This window comes from Coregonus clupeaformis, chromosome 28 (genome assembly GCF_020615455.1).
Source record: "Coregonus clupeaformis isolate EN_2021a chromosome 28, ASM2061545v1, whole genome shotgun sequence".
Taxonomy (NCBI): domain Eukaryota; kingdom Metazoa; phylum Chordata; class Actinopteri; order Salmoniformes; family Salmonidae; genus Coregonus; species Coregonus clupeaformis.
The window spans coordinates 20,880,621-20,905,206 of record NC_059219.1 but is presented as its reverse complement, the minus strand read 5'-3'; the positions used below and the strand labels follow the sequence as shown (position 1 = coordinate 20,905,206).

The following is a 24,586-nucleotide window of genomic DNA, read 5'->3' as shown; positions in this document are numbered from 1 at the left end:
TTGGCTTATGACGCTACAGTAAAACCTTTGGATTCCATTCCATGAGACAAAATAGTTGCATTAAAACAGATAATATGACAGGCCAGGCCTCGGGTTAGCAGCCACCAGACAGACCTATATAACAGATTGAGACATGCAGAGGTAATCCAAAGGGGTTTAAATCTCTGCTCATGCACGTGATTATCATTTTTTCTGGATTATTCTGGGCAAGGGCAGGAGAGAGAAAAATGATTTGCTCTCCACAGAATCCACTTAGAGCTGGTGGGCTTCATATCCGTCTGGATGGGAAATTGTCAGTGGATCGTGGATCTCCTGAGGTTGACCTTCATCCTGTCACTTTCAACTGAACTAATGAGACAATATACAGCAAAACCCAAATTTACTATTTCCCCCTTTCCCGTCAGAAAATTAAGACAAACAAGGAAGGGTAACAAACAAACACAGCTCTATCAAATAACCATCTGCATTTGCGCTGAGGTGATGAAACCAATCTATTTGTTTTCTCAGCTCTAATCGATTGAAATGGGTCTGACAACTGAGTCAAAACGTTGAGATTAACCTGCTGTGTTTTATACAGGGCAGGATGTCTCTCTAATAGCAATTCTTTAACAATGTACTGTATAGTCATTTAAAATAGAGCCCAACTCAGATCCACTGAGATTTATATGTTGTAGCAGACTGAATAGTTTTTTGTCATTTCATAAAATGCTATGGGATATTGCTGAATCAATCCAAGGCAATGGGGCAGGTTAAATAGAGGTTTTTAATCATTTCAAAATGCAAAAAGATTATATTTTACAAATAAGATAGCACAACAACAGACTTAACTATAGATGTGTACATCATTTACATTGTTTTGGAATTTTGGTCTGTGTGTACCTACACAACGAGTGTACATGAAAGAAGAGTGGCAGATTTGAGTGACACTAATCCACAGGACTAGATACAGCCATAAAGTAACCTAGCATGGAAATGTCCACGACCTACATTTGACATTGAATTTCACAAGGTGCTGTTCACCATAACAGTTCACAATTGTTTCTTTAATGGTGAGTATGATTACTCAGGCACATATTTTCAATACACTGTGATCGATAAACATTCTGGAAAAATAAACAGTGGGAGGTTACATGAATGTTATAAAGTTATATTATCATTGAAGCATTGTTGCTGATTGCAATATCTTACCAAATTATACAGTATGAAATTCTACTGATATAAAAAGAAAATTACTTGCATTTTATGTATTTGATGTGTGTGAACTATCTTACTTTGTTATAAAAAAGAAAATGGAAATAGGATTTAAAGCTTAAAGATTGTTTATAATATGACATGGAATTAGATACATTTTTATGTACAGATTATAATTTTATCACCCCCTGGACACTGTCATATTCTGATAATAACTAAATAATACGCCTGTCCCCAAAATAACATTAATGTTTATAAACTAGGAGGCTCGTCAAAAAGAGAGCCATTAAATGTTACTGTACAGTGAAACTGCTATATCTACAGTATTTGACTATAGCCTAGTACAATATTCTATATTTCTATTATAACTACATAACTACAGTCATGTGTTTGCATATTATTATAGTTTCATAGAGCCTTCAGCAAATGGTGAGTATGCAGTCTCTGAATGGATCCTCTGTGGATAAGCATAAATAGTTATCCTCAGGTCAGAGGGCAATACTTGGTTGACCTGTATTGGCAAGTTGACACGATATCCACACTTACTATATATCTGTATATCAGATCGACCAAGCACACCTGATATGAGTGAAATGATCCTTGACACTCCTTATACACATGAAAATGTATGATATGTAATATCATCATGTTGCAACACCGAATTAGATCTGTAGCACTGTAATTGTAATGTTGAATAAATACTTGAATTAAGAAAATCACAAAACATGTTTTATTTACTGACAACAGCGATTAAATAAACAACCACTGTTCATTATTTTCTTCTACAAGATATTTTGGATGATATGTCATCAGTTATGTATAATTTCCATATGTTAAGGTTGCACTGAGGATCTAGCTTTCAGAAGGCAGACCGTGGCCCTGTGTCCCTGTAGAGCCTTCACCCTCAGGGGGTGACACAGTCAATGTGTCCCAAGTCCTCTTCCAAATAACCTTAGATAAGCTTCATGGTGAACTTGCCAGCATCCCCTCCACCCCCTCCTCCTCCTCCTACCCCCATTGAGGGACGGGGCACATAGTCGATGGTGGCTGTGTGTTTGATTTGCCCCTTGCTCTGGCTCCAGAAGAACATGAAGACGAAGCAGATAGCCACCGAGCTGAGGAAGGACAGGAAGCCCATGGTGGTGGCGATGATCAGTGTCTTGGCATCAAACGGGTACTGGTTGGCCACCTGGGCGGAGGAGTTGGCAGTTGGGGCGTTTGAGGACTCTATCCAGCCCTCATCGGTGAAAAAGGGCATGGTGCGGTTACGTGGGAAACCCTTCACATAGAGGCTGACGTACAGGCTGTCGTTGCCAGCTGCGTTTCCCGCCATGCACTGGTATGTGCCGCTGTCCTGAACCTGGGCATAGCGTACCTCAAGAGTCCCATTGGACAACACCCTGATGCGCCCCGTAGTGGAGAGCGGAATCCGCTGGGCCGACAACCATGTAAAGGAGGGCACTGGGTCACCGTCCGCCTTGCAGGAGAAGAGCACCGTAGTGCCCTCCTCCACCCTGACCTCCTGGGACCTGCGGTCCACAATGCGGGCCTGCCGGCAGGTGAACAGTCTCGGGAGCTCTTTCTCCGAGAAGTCCCGGAATTCCCGCTCTCGCACCATGTCCGGGGTGGAGCAGGTGGGTTGGCGGCCGTCAAAGTTCAGGCGCTGTCGCCGGCGGACCACCCAGAGCAGCCGGCAGTCACAGGCCAGGGGGTTCCCATCCAGCCGCAGGACCTGCAGGTTCCCCACAGAGTGGAAGGCACTCTCCTCCAGCGTGCTGAGCTGGTTGGATGTCACATTGAGCAGACGGAAGTAAGCCAGCCCCCTGAAGGCCCCTGGCTCGATGCGGAGCAGGCTGCCCCCAGCCAGGTGCAGTTCCTGCAGCCGCAACAGGTCCCCCAGCAGGTTACCCTGGATGGCTGTGATGGGGTTGTAGGACAGGTCCAGGTAGCCCAGGTAGACCAGGTGGCGCAGCGCCTGGTATGGGACAGCACTGAGATTGCAGCTGCTGATGACCAGCGAGGTGAGGTTGAGGCCAATCAGGCTGTTGCTGGCCAGGGTGTCCAGCGAGGGCCAGTGGGAGATGACGAGGCTGCGTAGCCGGTGCAGGCGGCGGAAGGCATTGTTGGGCAGCGCCGAGATGGTGAGGCGGATCATGCGCAGCCGAGTCAGGCTCTGGAGCTGGGACAGTGCCTCAGTCGGGATGGAGGTCAGGTTGCTGCGGTCCAGATTGAGCTCCTGCAGGTTCTGCAGGCCGGTAAAGGCCCGCTGGGAGATGAACACCAGGTCATTCTCCCCAGCCTCCAGCTGCTGCAGGCTCACCAACTCACGGAAGGTGTAGTCCAGAAAGACCAGGATCTCGTTCTCACTCAGGTCCAGGAAGCGCAGGCTGGGCAGGCCGGAGAAGACCCCCACAGGGATGATCTTGAGGCGGTTGCGCCTAATGCACAGGGTCTTGAGGTTCTGCAGACCCTGGAAAGCATCCACCTCAATCATGGAGATGACATTGTCACTAATGTCCAGATCCTCTAGCTGGGTCATGCCAAAGAACTGGCGACGACCCAGCGTCTTCAGCTTATTACGAGATAAGTTAATGTGCTGGGCGCCACTAGCGAAGCCCTCAGACACAGAAGTCAGCTGTTTGCCAGAGCAGTTCACTTCTAAAGTCTCAAGCCGACACACACACCTGGGAGGGCAGGGCCAGGGGAAGTCCCCTGCTGACACGCCCAATAATCCACACTGGAGCAAGATGCTCCATGCCCCCCATCGGACAACAGACTCCACAAACATCTTGCCTCCTGCCTAAAAAGGGAAACAAAAAGGACATAAGCTATGAACCGATAGCTAAAGAGCAGTCATTAATTGCTTACTCTCAATGCCATAACAGATGAAAACAAAGGTCTGAATATATTTTAGTATTTGTTAAGGAATTTACCGATTTACTGTGAGGATGCAGGTTTTCATAACCAGTGGTGGTCAAGTTGGGATCAGACTTGAGTTAAGTCTTCTATAAGAGATGATGTTCTGTAAAAAACATGTCCTTGCAAGTGGCCTAGAGAGACAAAAAGAGACAGGAATTAATCCTCCCCCCAAAAAACAAATGCAAGGATTCTTTGTAGCGTTTGTAAATCATGGTTTGCAAATGCTATATTTATGGGCAAAGCATGAGTTTCCAACATTTTGAGATAAACCTAAAAAAGTGGTGAATTTGACAGTGGAATCAAGACAATCAAACACAAAAGGCATTTAAAAAAAACACCTCAACATTATTAACGTCAGAGCATACGTAGGGTACTATTTAGAGCAGATGTCATAATTACTATCGACCTACATCTCTGTTTAATACAGACAACATCTCTACTAATTGATTATCAAAGAATACATCTCTTACCACTTTTACTCTGCACCTTATAGCCTCAGTCTAAGTTGCAGGCTAAAAGGTAGTGGTACGGTAATGAAACATACACCCATCTTGTCTGCACTAAGAATCCTCATTAGTGCATCCAGACCTATGCTTACTGCCTCTAAAAACCCTGATGAAGGCCAGTTGGGATGGGAGCTGTGCCCCCTGGCCAGAAATCTGGATTAGGCAGGCTATCTGGGGTCAGGGCCAGTGACACGTGAAGTCAGGTGTGCCCTTTGTGTGCGCACATAGGCTATACAGGACCAAGTTGAGAAGGTCGAGTAGGGAATAGTCAAACATTCCCATAGAGGCACATCATACATACCCCAAGAAACAAAAATGTTTTGTTGTACTTTGCAGCCTCCTTTTCAATTAAGCAGGACAGCAAATGAGGGAACATTTTGAACTACACTGTTTAAAGGGATAGTTCGAGATTTGGGCAATGAAGCCCTTTCTTCTACTTACCCAGAGTCAGGTGAACTCATGGATACAATGCTAGCAGCTACTGTAGACTTCCAGTCATTGCACTAATGCTAGTAAGCAATAGCTCCAGAAACGACCTTTAACTACCTTCAAACAGCACACAGAGACATATTTTACTCTGGGTAGGTAGAAAGAAAGGCTTAATTGCCAAAATCTCAAACTATCCCTTCAAGTACAAATATAAAAAATATAATATGACATACATTTCAGCAACATCTGTGATTCAACTACAGTGCAAATCAGATTTTGGGAATGCTTTTAAGTTTTAATCCTGATGACAACTAAAGCAGACTAAAGCACTAACTCTTATAACGACACAAATGCCAAAAACATTAGTCGTAACTGCAACTACATGTAGATCTAGCCCTCATAAACACCAAAATCTAAATCGACAACATCAAAAGTTAAAACCTAAATAAACAAAAACAAAAGTAAAAAGTGATAGCCTACATACATTTCCCCCAAATGGCATAATGTGATGACATAATTATGTCATTGCTGATATCTTGTAAATTAATTCAATCAGTTTACTAATAGTGGCAATGCATTTGACAAATTGGCCCCAAGATTCAACTCATATCACTGAAGAAAACATTCACTAGCTGACAAAGTGTTATCAGGCACATCAAGACTAATGAAGGAGGACTATGGACTGATCCATTGCTGTGATCTAACAGTGCTTAAAACAAAAATACAAGTAAATACGGGTACAATATAGTTTGCAATTATTTACTGTTTCCATATTTCTTTGTTCATGCCCTTTCTAAAATATATCATATAGTACTCAAAATATGCTGACAACCTACAATCCAACATATCAAATGAATATGCATATGATATTAATAAATCAATATTATTAAAGCTCAGTCAAACCTGTGGGAGCTGCGGTCTCTCACAGTCCAACATCATAGAGACACCTTCTCACTCTGTCCTTTCTCGACACAGCCTCCTCACTGGCCGGCCAAATTGAAATCAGTCCCAGAGCGGCTTGTCTCATCCCTGCTATTCACAGAAACGTTCTTATAGCGACTGGAAGCACTGACTCATAACCCATCCACTTGCGCTCAGATGCTTGGAACCGCTTGTACCATTCTAACACCATAGCGCGAGCTAACAGAAATTAAACATGTTGATCCCTCAGTGTGGACTTGTGAGAGACAGACTGGCAGGTGCATGACATCACGGCGGGTAGCTAGGTGGTCCGAATTAGGCAGGGCTGTCAGAGGCTGAGCCTCCAGCGACAGTGTTATAGAATCCCTCCTGCTAAATGTCCATGCATACACCATGAAGCTAGATTGCTGCCAATGGTCGTGACCTAGGGGTCACAAAGAGACCTGACCCTGTCTGTCAAATTAGACAGGGTCAGGAATCTAGACTTCACCCACTTTGGATTCCACAGTCACACGGTATCATTTTCCTCGGGTAAAAATAGTATTCCATTTCGTTGTTGAGGAAGCTGCTGAATGAAGTCTGTCCTGGGTGGTAAGGGTATTGGGTTTGTTTTGTTTTCAGCTGGACAGCTGATGGCAAAATGCCTGATTGGCCGATATGATGCTCCCGTAAACCTTTTGCATAACACCAAAGACCCACCCGTCCAAACCTGTGCAGCAGCCAGCTCTTATCTAACAGACAACCACAACGCCAAATGCAAACAATCTCAAAGCCAACCTGATGTAACATCCACTCAGACAATCCCATGGCAGATCCAGAAACCATGTTTGGTGTTTAGGTTGGATCCCTCTGTTGCTTAATTATTTTAAACATTTGGACTTTCCCCACTCAGCTCTCCCCCATCATCACACAAAACTCATCAAGTCTGCTCAGCTGTCATCGTGTTACATCAAACTGCGGACAGATGTCAGATCATTCTGAGTGTCAAAACAGTGACCTTGCAGTGCGTACATAGCTACAGAATCCCCATTACTGACTCCATGGAATCAGTTTAGGTAACCAACACACTCAGCACCGTGGCTCATGAGGCGCCTCCTCATTTTGACCCGCAGCAGAAACGGAACAAAACAACAATCCCAAACTAAGTTTGATCTGTTTTTTTGTGATTTATTGCTTTGAAGCCTGCCTAGTATTTCCCAAAGCCTTTGGTCTTTCCTACCTCAAGACATATTTACCCCAATCAGTATTGGCAGGAACACTTAGTGATTATAGGCAAAAAGACCCAATTGTACAGCTGCATGATGACTAGCTGGGGACTGCTTTGGATGGGCCACAAGAGCAGTCTTGTGTTCATTCATTGTATTGAAGTCAGTCCTCAAAACAGACACCCTGGCAGACTTTTCCTCCCCTCCCCACATTGGTCACTCTCTAAATCACCATGGGGTTAGAAAGAGAATGCACAGTGTAAGCCAGGCTGCACTTTGACACTTGTCTAAGTGCTATTCTTAGACCAATTAAGATGGCTGAAATGAAACAACAGCACGGACCAGGGGGCCCGGGTGTGTGTATCCACTCTGTTGAAAGTTTCTCTGTGTGGCTTCCCGAGTGGTGCAGCGGTCTAAGGCACTGCATCGCGGTGTCACTACAGCCTGGGGTTTGATCCCAGGTTGTGTCATTACCGGCCGTGACCGGGAGTCCCATAGGGTGGTGCACAATTGGTTAGGGGAGGGTTTGGCCGGGGGGGCTCATCTTGCTCTAGCGACTCCTTGTGGTGGGCCGGGCACCTGCAGGCTGACTTCGGTCGTCAGTTGAACTGTTTCTCCTCCGACACATTGGTGCAGCTGGCTTCCGGGTTAAGCGGGCGGGTGTTAAGAAGAGCGGTTTGGCGGGTCATGTTTTGGAGGACGCATGACTCGACCTTCGCCGATGAGACAAGATCGTAATCACAAAATAGGGAAGAAAAAGGGGGGTAGAAAAGAAAGTCTCTCTGTGTGTATATATCTGTATGTTTTTATGTACTAGAAAGACATTGTTTATTGCTCCTGGCACAGTGTACCAGCCCCTGTGATATGCACCAAAGTTCTACAAGCGTGTATTAAAAGGTTTGTGAGCAGAACAGCTGCTAGGCTGAGGGGGAGAGAATAGCAGTGCTCTTCAGAATGCCAGATTTGTTTTCCATTGGGTCTGCCAGGGAAAGGAAAAAGGGCTCGTAAACAACCTCAAGTCAAGCGAGCCATTTCTGATTCAATCACTTTAAAACGTTTGTAAAGACAACGTATACCTCAATAATATTGCCGTGTGTGTATGTACAACTACGTTAGATAGATTGTGTATTTGCATTACAGTAAGCATGTAGAGAAGCCATAAAGAAGAGTATGTCTGTCTGGCTGTAAGCTTGTGACTGTGACAAATATGATTATATTAACTGTGTGACACTGTACCCACATTTGCAATTGGATTTGTTTCATCTGGATTTAATGTGTTTTATACAAATGCTTTTTGTGTGTATTTGCAACTGAAATGTCTGTGGGTTTTGGGGAGTTTCTGGTCTTTGTATGGTGGAATGTGTGGTGGAATGTGTGTTTATGCGTTGGTATGGTGTTGGTATGTTTATGCGTTGGTATGTTAGGTGTTATGCATTGTGTGTGTGTGTTCTGAATATGTTTGAATTTACACTCTCACTCTGTCTCACAGGCAGAGGCAGAAGTGGGTCACTATGACAGCCCACTCAAATCAATCTGGTTCCAGAGACACTGTTCTGTCGTGTTGCAGGGTGCACTATATTATAATTCTTTATCAAGGCAGTAAGTTAAGTCACTGCTCGCACAAAGTGCACTGTCTGCTAAATTAATAATAGCACAAATAAATGAGAAAGATAAATTGGTTTCAGTGTAGCACTGATGTGACATGCCAAATGAGGTCGTTTTAATTAATAGCATTGACGGATTGAATCCATCGAGGTACAGTGAGTGAAAGAACAATGTCTGACAGGAGGAGATGGATGTAACACAAGGATTCCAGCCTTATCAAAGGTGCTTGATTCTTCTGAAGGTGGACTTCGGCGGTCAGGAAACTTTTCGCCTATGGGGAATATACCAAGAATATATAACAGCGGCCATTTGTACCATTCGTGGATTACATTGGGCCTCTGTTACAAGGTCTCCTTTAGGCTACACTTTCATTAGACAGTCCTTCCATTTTCAGCATACTCTCTCTGCTATCACTATTCCAAAACAGCTTTGAGAGGACAAAGAGATCAACCTCTTGAAAGAGAGCCACAACAGTTTGTTATCGGTTGCATTTTTCACAGAAAAGCAACTACCAACTACACTACATAATCCTGCACACACCACTGGACAGGTGGAGCTTTTCCCCTTTGGCACACTTACCGGGCTGCTTGCTAATCTGATCAGAGCCATGCACAATCCTAACTTGATTCCAATAAAGGTAACCTGCTATGGTGGTGCTAAAGCTATAGTCCCGTGTATAGGTCCCGTGTAGCTCAGTTGGTAGAGCATGGCGTTTGCAACGCCAGGGTTGTTGGTTCAATTCCCACGGGGGGCCAGTATAAAAATAAAAAAAAGTATGCACTCTAACTGTAAGTCGCTCTGGATAAGAGCGTCTGCTAAATGACAAAAAAACATATAAAAATATAGTGTGAGTCAAATCATGTGGAAAGCTACTGAAATGCACAGACTGTACTCTCTGGGTACAGCACATACTGGGGCTGTTCTCTCATTCAATAAATGTGATAACCTCGGTTGAGTCTGAAAGGATACATCAAATAAAGGCACAGAGACACAGAGTCCATTTCCTTGTGGCCTCAGAGTAAGTATGCAGGTTTTTGTTTCAACCATGCTTAATTTTTGCTCAAATCGATTGGTTGGCAGATTAACAATGAGGTTTTATTATTGTTCTGTGATGTTGTGTTTACATCATTGATTAGTTTAATAAGTCATCTGATATGCAGAAACACTACCGCAATTAGTTGAACATAATCAAAAGTTGGAATGAAAACATGCGTAAACATTAGTCCTTATCCTTTAGCACCATCTCTCATAACCACTGCAATGGTGAAAATAAGTAATTTGTTGGTTTGACGTGAGCCCAAGGTTAAATATTCATATTGTGACTTTTATTACGTACGCATAATGTACATCAGGCCTTGCTATTCAGCTAACAATGGGCTAAATCAGTAGTGATCTTGAGCACTGCAGCCTGAATAGCGTCCATCTGCACAACAGACAATGTGCTGGGGGGCACAGATTCTGTCCTGGATAGGCTTGTTTATGCACAATCCTTCCAAATGGGTCTTGTTTGAGGCTACTGAGATTACATAAAAAAAGAGAACGACAGAAACAATCCTTCGAAATGGTCAACCAGAGTTGGTGTAAACACAATGCATTATCCTCCATAAACAGGTTTTTAAACCAACTCTCCAATACTAGTGAAAAGGCATTTCCATGTAAAAAGCTTTATGAGAATTAACATGTGAAGTTCATAGGAGCACATCAAATGTGGTGTGAAATGAAAACTAAGAGTCTAAATTTCTGGGGGAAAACATTGTCAACAATTTTCCATCCTTAAAAATAGGGATAAGCCAAGGCATTGATTTCTGGTCAAACAGATGGAAAAGCCGTCTTAGAAAAAGTCTTAAAAGGTATTAGAAATGTGCCTTCTGTAAGTTTAAGAAATATTGCCTAGTGTCTTGTCATTCTGTTCCCAAAAACCCCCCACATATCTTTAAGACGTTTTCTAATTTCTCTCCCTCATGAGGGAGGATAATGAAAGTTCACAGAAGTAACAAGTAAAGGTAGACCTACCAATTAGTTATAGTGTTTTTATTGATAACAATTTGGTTCATGATTTATTAAGTGATTAAAACGTGTTATTCTGTTACCAAATCGTTAAAAGAATAACCACAAAAATCTGTAACAGAATGACTACAACTGAATGGCTACAATGGGAATTCATTGTAGTCAGAAACCACAGTTGGGTACTGTCCTCCCTTCCACTGGCATACTGTTATGTTCAGCTCATAACTGTTTTCTATCTGTCACGTGGTGGTCAAAGCAAGAGTTTGAAAAGAGTCTGGACAACCCACCTCTTACTGACACCTACCCATGAGCACCCTCTCTTTCCATTTATAATATAATAATATGCCATTTAGCAGACACTTTTATCCAAAGCGACTTACAGTCATGTGTGCATACATTTTTACGTATGGGTGGTCCCGGGGATCGAACCCACTACCCTGGCGTTACAAGCGCCATGCTCTACCAATTGAGCTACAGAGGACCACTTACATTTAGTGTAACCCACTGAGCACTGACCAACACCAGACCTCCATGGATGTTGAAAAGTAGTTGAAATTTGGTCAGCCCAAATATGAACCAATCATAGACATCTGTTTCACAAGTTTGGACAGCACAGTACAGCACAGCACAGCACAGCACTGTACAGTAGAGTTTAGTACAGTAGAGCACACTAGAGTAGAGTATAATTTACTATATTGTACTGTACTGAGATTTACTGTACTGAACTATACTGTTCTGTACTTTACTCTAATGTGGTGTGCTGCACTGTGATGTCCAAACTTGTGAAACATAGACGTCTATGATTGGTACAGATTTGGTCTGGTCCATAGTGATGCATTGTGGGTACAAACCCAGCTAGCACATAACCATATGTTTCTTAGAGCTTGGTGAGAGTGTGGTTGTCCATTGGGAATATTCTCAAATTGTTCTTTACATAACAACCACAAGAAAACGTTAGTAGCGTTCAGAGAACGTTCTAAGAATGTTATTTAAAAACATATACGTTCCGTTCTCAGCATCAACAAAATTCTCTATCTTGTTAAGTGTGTTCAGGTGTATTGGCCGTGCCCACTTATTGGCCAGACCTGATCTTAATGGGTGCATCTTAATGAGTGCTTTTTTCCTTTGAAATGGGGTCTGTTTGAATAGACTAAAAGGAACAACTTTGTGTGCGTAAAAAAAACATGTCATGCTACCTCCATCCTGGTGGTGCAGTGGACTAATTCCGTGGAAAAATAACAGAAGATTATAGGTTCAATGTGTCCTATCTGTGCTTGGAGTACAAAAAAGTAACCCAAAATAAGATAGCAGTTTATTAAAAGTCTTTATGGAAGTTATTCAAGAACCTCCAAATTAACTATAATTTCCATTCTCAGCGCATTAGTAAAACCTCCCAGGAAAGCTTTCAAGGTACTAGAGTAAAACGTTCTCAGAACCTCCCTGTAACCTAAAATACAATTTCTTAGAACAGCCAACATTTTCACTTCTGTTCTCAGAACGTAAAAAAAAAAAATTTTACGTTTTACCGGTCAGAAAAAGCGTGGCTTCGTTCCAACAACCAATGTGAAACCAAAAACATTCGTTCCCACAACTTCCAAGGAACCAAATATGCTAGCTGGGAAGGCCCCACATATTTGATGGGTCATATGGATGCATTGACTGGCAAGAATGCAAGAGTTGTTTATCGATAGCATTGAAATCACACACACAAATTTGGAATGTTTGGCGGCGGAGCTCATTCGAATAATAGCCAGTGTGTAGAATAATAAAAATGTTCTACCTTTGTGTACCTATTCAGGATACATCATCCTGAAGAGAATGGCATTCATGATTATGCATTTCTGTATAGAAGGGTTGGTTGTTAAGCAACAAAACTGACGCGTGCACAACTATGGGGCAAAACAGACGGGGGTTGGCTTAGATCTTTGACAGCATGTAAACTACACTGAACAAAAATATAAACGCAACGTGTAAAGTGTTGGTCCCATGTTTCATGAGATGACATAAAAGATCCCAGAAATGTTTCACACGCACAAAAAGCTTATCTCTCTGGAATTCTGTGCACAAATTTGTTTACATCCCTGTTAGTCAGCATTTCTCCTTTGCCAAGATAATCCATCCACCTGACAGGTGTGGCATATCAAGAAGATGATTAAACAGCATTGTCCCCAGCACAGGTGCACCTTGTGCTGGGGACAATAAAAGGTCACTCTAAAATGTGCAGTTTTGTCACACAACATGTCACAGATGTCTCAGGTTTTGAGGGAGCGTGCAATTGGCATGCTGACTGCAGGAATGTCCACCAGAGCTGTTGCCAGATAATTTAATGTTAATTTCTCTACCAAAAGCCGCATCCAACGTCATTTTAGAGAATTTGGCAATACGTCCAACCAGCCTCACAACCGCAGACCACGTGTATGGCGTTGTGTGGGCGAGCGGTTTGCTGATGTCAACTTTGTGAACAGAGTGCCCCATGGTGGTGGTGGGGTTATGGTATGGGCAGGCATAATCTACGGACAACGAACACAATTGCATTTTATCAATGGCAATTTCAATCCTGAGGCCCATTGTCATGCCATTCATCCGCTGCCATCACCTCATGTTTCAGCATGATAATGCACAGCCCCATATCGCAAGGATCTGTACACAATTCCTGGAAGCTGAAAATGTCCCAGTTCTTCCATGGCCTGCATACTCAGCAGACATGTCACCCATTGAGCATGTTTGGGATGCTCTGGATCGACATGTACAACAGCGTGTTCCAGTTTCCGCCATTATCCAGCAACTTCGCACAGCCACAGGCCACAATCAACAGCCTGATCAACTCTATGTGAAGGAGATGTGTCGCGCTGCATGAGGCAAATGGTGGTCACACCAGATACTGACTGGTTTTCTGATCCACACCCCTACCTTTTAAGGTATCTGTGACCAACAGATGCATATCTGTATTCCCAGGCATGTGAAATCCATAGATTAGGGCCTAATACATTTATTTCAATTGACTGATTTCCTTATATGAACTGTAACTCAGTAAAATCTTTGAAATTGTTGCATGTTGCGTTTATATTTCATCTCCAATGTTTATTGAAAACATAAGCACTTGTCTTTCAAATACATCGTTACAGTTGTTAGTTAGCTAGCTAGTACATTCTTGCCATATTAGCATTGACATGAAATCAGTCAAAACACCTCAAAACAAGACATGGTATCAAGAACAAGACAAAACTAGCTGAAACGACTCCACACATGGCAGCTTATCATTGTTGCTAGCTATCTGGCCATCCAGAATCACAACAACACATTGCCTTCTTCCCCATTGAAGCGTTTGTATTGTTTTTGTGATGTTGTCAGCTAACCCATCTATAGCACAGATCAGGGACCCATGAGGTCATTATGTTACCGTCATTCTGTTACTGGGTGTTAATCCACTTCACTGTAGTTCAATAACCAAAATATATTTATTTTTTTAGTTTTACTCACGTGTCATACACTACATGACCAAAGGTATGTGGACACATGCTTCTCGAACATCTCATTCCAAAATCATGGGCATTAATATGGAGTTGGTCCCCCCTTTGCTGCAATAACAGCCTCCACTCTTCTGAGAAGGCTTTCCACTAGATTTTGGAACATTGCTGCGGGGACTTGCTTCCATTCAGCCACAAGAGCATTAGTGAGGTCGGGCACTGATGTTGGGAGATTAGCCATAGCTCACAGTCGCCGTTCCAATTCATCCCAAAGGTGTTCGATGGGGTTGAGGTCACGGCTCTGTGCAGGCCAGTCAAGTTCTTCCACACCGATCTCGACAAACCATTTCTGTATGGACCTCGCTTTGTGCACGGGGGCATTGTCATGCTGAAACAGGAAAGGGCCTTCCCCAAACTGTTGCCACAAAGTTGGAAGCACAGAATCGTCTAGAATGTCATTGTATGCTGTAGCGTTAAGAAGATTTCCCTTCACTGGAACTAAGGGGCCTAGCCCGAACCATGAAAAACAGCCCCAGACCATTATTCCTCCTCCACCAAACTTTACAGTTGGAACCATGCATCGGGGCAGGTAGCGTTCTCCTGGCATCCGCCAAACCCAGATTCGTCCGTCGGACTGCCAGATGGTGAAGCGTGATTCATCACTCCAGAGAACGTGTTTCCACTGCTTCAGAGTCCAATGGCGGCGAGCTTTACACCACTCCAGCCGACGCTTGGCAATGTGCATGGTAATCTTAGGCTTGTGTGCGGCTGCTCGGCCATGGAAACCCATTTCATGAAGCTCCCGACAAACAGTTATTGTGCTGACGTTGCTTCCAGAGGCAGTTTAGAACTCGGTAGTGAGTGTTGCAACCGAGGACAGACGATTTTTACGCGCTACACGCTTCAGCACTCGGCAGTCCCTTTCTTCTTGTGTGGCCTACCACTTTGCAGCTGAGCCGTTGTTGCTCCTAGACGTTTCCACTTCCCAATAACAAGCACTTACAGTTGACCGGGATAGCTCTCGCAGGGCAGAAATTTGACGAACTGACTTGTTGAAAAGGTTGAATCCTATGTCGGTGCCACGTTGAAAGTAACTGAGCTCTTCAGTAAGGCCATTCTACTGCCAATGTTTGTCTATGGAGATTGCATGGCTGTGTGCTCGATTTTATACACCTGTCAGCAACGGGTGTGGCTGAAATAGCCGAATCCACTAATTTGAAGGGGTGTCTACATACTTTTGTATATATAGTGTATCATAGCTGACACCCCATTATTTCTGCAGACATCTTTGAATCTTAATTCGGAGTTGTTTTTGGACAACGTGGTCACATAAACAACTGAGGGCGCTTTCACTCTCATTCTGTTACCAAACTTTACATCTGCACTGTTCTTTGAGTAAATGTACGGCACCATTCCAACACCATCTTATATGGATAATCTGGTAGACCTACTAAGTCAGTTCAAACCTGCCTGTGTGACTCCTGAAAGTATGTGCTCTGTGGTATAGGAAAATGTGTTTCTCATGTAATATTTTTTAGAATTGGGGCCAGATCTTAAAAGGTGCAATATGCAGAAATCGCTATTCCATTTCCTGGTTACAAAAATTCTAATAGTTCGCCTTATTTTAGTTTGTGTGACAAAACAAGCAATGTATAGTGTAGAGAATTATTGTACCATCTAAACCTCTGTGAAATATATTTTCAGTAACCAAAAATATTGTATTTTCAGCTGTTTGAAGCTGGTGTACAAAACCGAATGTAAAAGACGCAAGAACTAAACTTAATGAATGGGAAACATAGAAATAACCCACATAGAACAGATCTACCGCTTCTTAGACTTGCTTTCAATGTGCATTTTTTTGTGCCGTACTAGGTAGTGCAATACTAACAAGTAATTGTTCAAATATATCTTTAATGCAAAAAATTAATTAGTGCTTGGTGATGGAGTCACAGCTGCCCAGAAACGAAATAATACATCTTAATTGTACGCATTTAATGACTCCCATATGGCTCCATGACACATTAAAAAGATATGGCCGTTTTTATAGTGGGAGTGTGACTCTGTTACCGTGTGACCTTGCCCCAATGCTTTTAGCTAAGCCCATTATTAAGGGCTGCAGATGAAGCTAAAAGCTGCAGCTGAGCAACCTGTCAAAATATATTCTCATTCCTGGATTGTTGGGACTGTATAAGCAGCCCTGCCTCCCAGAACTTTGAAATTAAGAAAAGTCCATTCGAAATCTTGGCTTTACACTTCGGTAACGATGACCAAGCAAAACAAAGATGGCACTGATGAAAAACACTTTCTTGCTTGACCCAGATCAGGTCTGGTTGATAATTAAAAGTCAGAATAAATCATTCCCCTAACAAGGAGACTGAAATACTTCCTGTGCATAAAGCACCTCCTGATTAAAGTGCCTATTTGGCCAGTCACCAAAAGGTACTATCTTTGGCACTCTCTGGCTCTCGATGTTGAGTCTGCTTTGCCAGTCGCACTTCATTGTTGTGATATTCTCATTCTTCTGTGATATGCTCCTTCTCTCTGGCTGGGGAGAAAACCTACAATTTTTTCTACAGGCTGGATAACATTATTGTATCTTTCTCTCTCCCTTGATGAATTATAATTGAAATGTTAATTTTAGTTTATCAGGCTGCAGATGAAAATCAATTATGAAGTTGAAAATCTATCATAAACGTCTAGTTATCTAATTATACGTTATAATGGATATTTGTATGATTGGCTCATCCAATTTATTCTAGATGATAAGAACATTTACCATGCTCACTCAGGAGAAAAATGTAGCATCATGCATACACTTGCATCTGAAGATAAATCAAGTAGTCTAGCCTTTGCTTCTTCGATAATATAGCCTAACCAACCCAGGTACTGTATTTTTTTTATATTTTGTTTGTGTTTTTCTTCCTCCCATATCAGGGGCCTGTTGCACAAAAGTAGAATTAAGACATCCGGGATAAATGACTCAGCTGAGCTCAATGAAGCCAAAACATGTGCGTCCAGGCTTAATTGGTTGCACAAAGACCAAGCCAGGATGAGCAGACACGGATTCATTAAGCCAGGTGAAACCAATCCTGGATAGGTGCGCGCTCACGGCTCACTCAAATAGACCCCGCCACAGATCACAGATTAACTGATTTACCATGGCAACTAGAGCCGCGTACTTTTCCCCGTCGGAAGCACAAATCCTCATGGAGGCATACGAGGAGGTAAACGATATAATTAAGAAGAAAGGCAACACCGCCACAGTGATAAAGCAAAGAGAAAAAGCGTGGCAAAGTATTGCAGACCGCCTGAATGCGTAAGTAGTGCACAATTATACACTCACCGCTCCGCTGAAACATCACAATTACAATTCAAATATTTAATTCACATCTCCAAAAATGCAGTTGTACTGTAATTATGAAACGGTTAAATTTTTAATTGAAATGCACTGCAGATATGAGTGAAATTGTGTAAAGTAACTCCATCACACTGTATAAAGCTATGATAAATTTTTTGATATTTTTACTGAAAACAAGACAAAAATACCAAGTAATTTTTTGCAGTGTGACTCCATTAAATGTGTGTGTGTGTAGATTAAACATGAACGGGGCAAAACGGACATGGCAGCAGGTCAAAATCAAATACAAGAACATTCTGCAGAATGGTATGGTCCCTGACTAATATTTAACAAAGCACAAGCATATATTGTACCCAGAAGGTGCCTGCTCACACATTGTCTGTACTGTTTTAGCAGTGAAAAAGAATACCCACAGACAAGGCACGGGTGGTGGGTCACCAAAGGCTGACCTTACCCCAGCAGAGGACATGGCCTTGGAGCTAAATAAAGGCAGGCCCGTCTTAGAGGGGATCCCTGGGGGAAAGAGACGAGCATAGGTTCCTCCCAAGATGCCACCCGCTTCATTCAAGGTATGTCCTTCCATCTCTACATGGGATACAACCACATTCATATTGAATCAATTTGGACTGTCTGACTTTGGTTTACCTATTGCCTTGCAGTGTCTGGCAGCACTGTGTTCCTGTTAGAGCCACCAGCACAAGCACCAGACGATGCTGATCCAGTGAGTACTCCATCAAAGGCATACTGTAGGCCTGGCATGTCTTGTCTACTAGCTTCAATATGAATCCGATTAAATGTGATAGGGTGAAGGCCCCAGTGCAGCAGCAACAGCACATGATGGAGACGATGATGAGGAGGAGACCATCTCTCTGGATTCCAGAAGGCATGAGGTATCATGTTAAGACTGTGAAAGTACTATTTACTCTACAATGGTGAGGAGTCCTCATCAAAATCAAAAAATCTAATTTCTTTTACAGGACCCAGATGCTATACAGTGGGAAAACCAGCCTGGCAACATAGTGCGTATTAATAAAAGGACACCACATCCTGCCAAATTCCAGCTGCGCTAATTGTATTGTGTTCACAGAGCTCACAAGCTATCAGAAAGTTGTATGGCAACCACCTCCGGCGCCAAATAGAACTGGCAGACATAGACATTCAGTACAAGAAGAAAAAGATGGAAAATCTTGCACTGGAGTCCGAAATAAAAAAGAGGACAATTAGGAAACTGGACCTTGAAATAAAAAAACTTGAGAGGGAGGTGAGATATGCCTTCAATGTACACTGTATGCTAACTGTAACACAAATGTATTAATCATTATTTTTCTTTCCTCCCCCAGCTCCAAGAAGATGACACAGCTCAAAATAAAAATTAGGTATATTCTCGTAAAGTCAAGTGAGCCATGACATATGAGCTCTTATTGTGAGCACACAGGACGGTGGCATCTTTCTAAGGTTTTTTTTATTTTCCCAGCAATCAGTACAACCAAGTCATCGTTATAAGGCATCGCCCTCTTTTGCCCACCCCCAGCACCAGGTGTGGCCACTAGCCTATATGAAGGCCCAAAATTGTGTGTTCCTTTCTGCTCTGACAATGGCATGCCCATTCGTGCGAGATGTGGTGGATGAAGAAGCACTTGTGCTGAGGAGAGCCTTCAGGCGAGAAAGGGTCTTCAGGGGACCGGTTGGACCCACTGGCCTTCCCTGATGACCATCTATATGAAAGATACAGGTTTTCTGCAGATGGCATCAGGTATCTATGCAGACTACTGGGTCCCAGGATTAAGCACCGCACTGCACGGAGCCATGCACTGAGTGTGGAGCAAATGGTTTGTGTGGCCTTGCGCTTTTTTGCTAGTGGAGCCTTCCTGTACTCAGTGGGGGATGCAGAACAGCTGAACAAGGCCACAATTTGCCGCACAATAAGGAGTGTGTGTCTGGCTATCAAAGCATTAGCAGATGTCTTCATCTCCTTCCCTGGCCACAGAAGACTCTGTGACATCAAAGAGGAGTTCTATAGGATTGCAGGTAAGAGGATCTACAAATTACAGGACAACTGTTAACACATAGTAGGATACTCATTACTTTGTGTGACAGGTTTCCCCAATGTCATTAGTGCAGTGGACTGCACACACATAAGGATAAAAGCCCCCTCAGGTGCCCATGAGGCCGATTTTGTGAATAGGAAATCCTTTCACAGCATTAATGTTCAGGTGAACATAACTTTTTGATATTGTCCATTGACGAACACTCTGCATTGCCAGTGATGTGCATTGATTGGTGTAATATTCCTCATCTTATGATTTCAGATGGTCTGCAATGCTGACTGTGTGATCAGCAATGTTGTGGCAAAATGGCCTGGCTCAGTCCATGACTCCAGAATCTTTCGGGCCTCTGAAATCTATCAGTGCCTATCACAAGGTAAGCCACACAACCCCTATTTATAACCATCATGGCTGTGTCAAGAATATCACTGTGTTTATGAGGTAGTAATGATGAGATTTTGTGTTGACAGGTGAATTCTCTGGTGTGTTGCTGGGAGACAGGGGGTATGGCTGCCAGCCTTTTCTCCTGACACCTTTCACAGACCCCCAGGAAGCACAGCAGGCCTACAACCATGCCCATGCCAGGACCAGGGCCAGAGTTGAAATGACCTTTGGCCTCCTGAAGGCACGCTTTCACTGCCTTCACAAATTAAGGGTCAGCCCTGTTAGGGCATGTGATATTACTGTGGCTTGTGCTGTCCTCCACAATGTGGCCTGCCTGAGGAAGGAGAGGGCCCCCAGAGTGCCACCAGCCATGGACTGGGACAATCCGGCAATCTTCCCTGATGACGACAGTGGTCGGCTGCTGAGGGACCAATATGTGTTGAATTATTTTAGTTAGTATGTGTGCTTTCAATTTTGGTTAAATATGTCCTGCGGTGGCAGAGGAATTTGGGTTTTTTTGGGTTCGTTTTTTTACGAATTTGGCCTCTTATGATGTTTGTGCGGTATACTGTGTGTAATACAAGGCTGCAGGGAGGCTACTGCATCCATTCATTTGTCTGTTCAGTTGATGTGTATGGATTTGTCCTGCATTTATTTTAGTGTGCAGACATGCAGGGTGTGTTATATACAGACCTTTGAATGTGTATGTATCATTTTGTATAATATGCTTGGATTCTGTGCTTTCCATCTTGTAGAGTCACTGTGACTTCAGTTTCGAAAGGAGCTGATGGTTTACCTGCTTTGTTTTGTCCTTATTCAATAAAGGAACATAATGTTACACATTGTGTTTTTATATTCATATGGAATGTGTATTTGTTTATATGACAGAGTACTAGGGCCACACTGAAGAAAAAGGATAAAGTCATACATTTATGAGGCTGGTTCTTTCTGCAGAAAAGCTACATATTGTTTTTACAGTTTTGATACTTATGACAATGTGATACTTAATATTCTGGCACATCAGCATGTCTTTGTTTATGAAACCATACTGAAGTACAATTTCACGAAATGCCCCACATCTGTCATTTTAACAACTGTCCTTTAAAACAACTGGTTACAATATTATGACTTGTGTTTTTTTCCCTCTGTGGCCCTAATATTCTATCATTTTATATATAGCCTTATAGTCTATGGGAAACTGTAAATTATCTAATGATAGCAACATCATCTAAAAATCATTTTTTATCCAAAATCATTGAAATTAATGATCACAAACGTTTAAATAATGACAGTGGGTCTAGTTATATGTGATAACAATGTATAGTGAGCAGTGAAATAACTATTGGTTTCCATTTGTGGTGACTGCTGACTGACATTAGGGATGAGATTAAATAGATCCTGGAATTTAGCCTGGTCTGGAGCAGGCTAGCTCCACAGAATAAATCTCCATGGTAATTTATACCATAACATATCCTCCTGCCCCCTATCTATCTTTAGTGCAACCGGATTACGGATCAATTGAGCCAGGATCACCAAGATATCCTGGCTTAATCCCTTATCCTAGTTTTGTGCAACAGGCCCCAGGTTGTGGACCTGTTTACATTTTGAGTCGAGAATAAAATGGAAATGACAGACACCATTTTGTCACTTATTGTGGGATTTAAGTCGAAAGCCATGTCAAGAACTCGTTTGAGCAGGTCTCTGTCCAGAAGCCCACGTTGACCATAAAAACTATTACATGGGGTCTGAATTAGGCTGACCCATAAATCAATCGACGCCAAAGGGCGACAACACAAGTCCACTCCTAGACTACTGTCCTGCTTGAGTTTCCAGAAACAAACAAGTATGATGTCATTCATAATATGTACAAAATATTGCTGCCCACAGGTGCTTAGTTCATTTTATTGACAAGTAGCCTACAATGCAGATTGGTAAATCAGTAGCCTAGCCTATGAACTATGTCTGATATAAAAACACAATTGCAAAATCAATTAGGGTTAGGGTTACACAATTTCAAATGTACAATGAAAATTGTATACAATGAACTTAAACTTACCAGCTAATGACTTCAATAAAACGTTGATAGTAAAACATTTCCATATTTTACGCACAACTCCAAACGTTCGGGTTCCTTCTCGCCTAAGCTTTTCGTTCGGTTGCTGGTTGATCTATCATGTTTTACAAGACTTTAAAACATATGCCTTGAGACCTCGCACAATTTAATTCGTCCTCCTTCATTAATTTATTCTGACTACTGCAGCACCCTCAGGGAGTTGTAGGATAATTACGCTACGGAAAATAATTTAGATTGACTTCTTTATTCTCTTCTGACGCTATCGAAAGCCCGCCTTCTTGCCCCTGCTCGTGCTCTTCTGAGTGGTAGTGATGCTCTTGCTCGAGTCGCACTCTCATCCCACAGAAAAATATTATAATTACCTCAAGCGAACTGGAGGAAAGTATCCTATTGGTGTGAATCAACGAACTACATGAATGAAACACTTGTCCATGAGGACAGAGTGTGTAACAACGAGTTCAAAGTAGGCTACCATAGATGCGCGAATATGGTGGCAAAATCCCTGAGCTCTCAGCATTCTGATAGGATTTGTGATTTTATCCACAAGACTGAGTGAGTGCTGGAAATTATCCAGGACAGTACATTACTATCGCGCCGGGTAGGTCAAGATTTGTGAATGATGGGCAAATGTGCACTCTGGTCAGCCAAATCTTTTGACTTAGGCAAGACACCAGCTGGATAGAAAATAAAGAAATATATAGAAAGAAAAAAACTATAGGACAATCACAGACTAAATTCATCCCCTTCACCGTTCGGTTGGAGAGCCCATGCCTCAAAGTGTACACATGCAATCATTTGTGGATTTGCCGCAATAATCTTCACAAAACATTATTTGATATGTTGGTATGGTTGATTCTAACCTGGAATTGAGCATTCCCTTTAGGTTATACAAGAGATTTGTGTTCAAGAAGAATTCTGTCTAGCACCTTATCAAGGTTGGCCAACCTGACTATGCTAGCTGTGAGCTTTACAAGTCAATCCAACTCACCATCAATGGGATTCCGGCAAACTACTCTGGGTTTTGTTTTAATCTAACACTGTGACTGTTTCTCAGAAAGAAGCCAGATGGGCTAGATGTTGGGCCTTGGCTCCCACTAGTAAATGGTAGATTTGGGCTCAACCTCACGTTCCATTTTAATTAATCCTCATCAGTTTGCCTGGTGTTCTCTGATTGGAGCAGGGCAGCCTTGTGGTTCCTCTCCTCTATGGAGCATAACTCGGAGCATCTGCCAGCCGGGATGTTCCTGATGAGAAGCAAGAGGAAAAGTGCGTCTGAAACTGAGGCAGGTGCAGAAGGTTATTGCGTTTAACAACACTCAACACATGGCCATGTTAATTTGGAGAAACTGCCTGAGGCCTTGTCAGTTCGTTTGGAACAGATGATATCCCTACAAGCTCTCACAGTCTCACGTCAGAATTAGACATTCATCCATGTTTCTCAAATGTCAATTTCGAAGCAATTCCAAACGTCACATTTCGAAGTGTTTAAGGTTACGTTTAGGCATCAACACCGAATTTTTAGGGTAATGTTTAAGTTTAGGCATTAACTCAAAAATCTTAAGGTTAGGCATTAACTCCGAATGGTTAAGGTAAGGGTTAAGGTTTGGGATAGGCTTAAAACAAAAATATAGAAAATTACTTTCTATCACTGGATTCGAACATGCAACTTTTGGAATCAGAGGCAGATGCTTGAAGGTAACAGCGCTCACTGTTGCCCCTAGTGGCTGGTTTCCACTTCATCTCCTGACGTCCTCGGACGTGGATGGACGTCGAATACTGACTTGTATCACGAGTGACCTGCCTGCGATATCCAGCATTCAGACAGAATGGGATTGATATAGAAAATGCATTAGAGATACATTATGTCTTGATTGCACAGTTGTCCCATGCTCTCCACATTACATTAGGCTACAGTGTTGTTCACTGAGGTGCATTAGTTGGCATTGGTTGCTTTGGTGACATAATGTAGCTGTCAAAGTCACTTAAATAATTGTAATGACCAGTATGGTACATTTGCTGTAGTGATCGTGAGTAGCCTTTTGTTTTTCTGTATCTGAAACTAGTGCTCCATCCATTAGTGTTTTGGGAGGACAGTGGCACTCTTGGCAAAGCCCAAAGGACTTTAATTACGTTTGGCCACTGGGGGGAGAATGTCTAAAATGAACAAAGGGAGATGGAGCCGGTTCTCTATAATTAGCCAGGTTCACCTTTACCACTGAATGGAGTTCACTTACTTTAATCTGAATTAAAGTAGTACAACAAAACAAGCTAGTGGCCTACATTAGTGTCACATACTCCATTTCACATATATCAGACCTGAATGAAATCTGACAAAACACAATGAGGAATGATTTGCGTCATTGTCAACATCTGCATATCAACATCATTGATTAATGTACAGATATCTTTCTAGCCAAAAACAAAACATGTACAGAATAACAGAAAGATAATGTTGTGTTTAATCAGAATGATACC

The 24,586-nt window shown here is 42.5% G+C and overlaps 1 protein-coding gene across 2 annotated transcripts; it reads right to left on the bottom strand.

Annotated features, from left to right (window-relative positions):
* Window positions 1-745: 745 nt before the first annotated feature.
* LOC121543123 (leucine-rich repeat and immunoglobulin-like domain-containing nogo receptor-interacting protein 1) lies at window positions 746-22,608 on the bottom strand. Of its 2 annotated transcripts, none has more exons than XM_041852827.2 (3): window positions 22,094-22,608; window positions 4,125-4,241; window positions 746-3,991 (listed from the first exon to the last, which is right to left on the bottom strand). In XM_041852827.2, the coding sequence occupies exon 3, from the start codon at window positions 3,977-3,979 to the stop codon at window positions 2,144-2,146; it is 1,836 nt and encodes a 611-aa protein (XP_041708761.2). In that variant the 5' UTR covers window positions 3,980-3,991; window positions 4,125-4,241; window positions 22,094-22,608; the 3' UTR covers window positions 746-2,143. The 2 variants fall into 2 exon arrangements, with proteins under 2 accessions (XP_041708761.2, XP_045064358.1); XM_045208423.1 differs by lacking the exon at window positions 22,094-22,608 and adding an exon at window positions 5,949-6,248.
* Window positions 22,609-24,586: the final 1,978 nt, after the last annotated feature.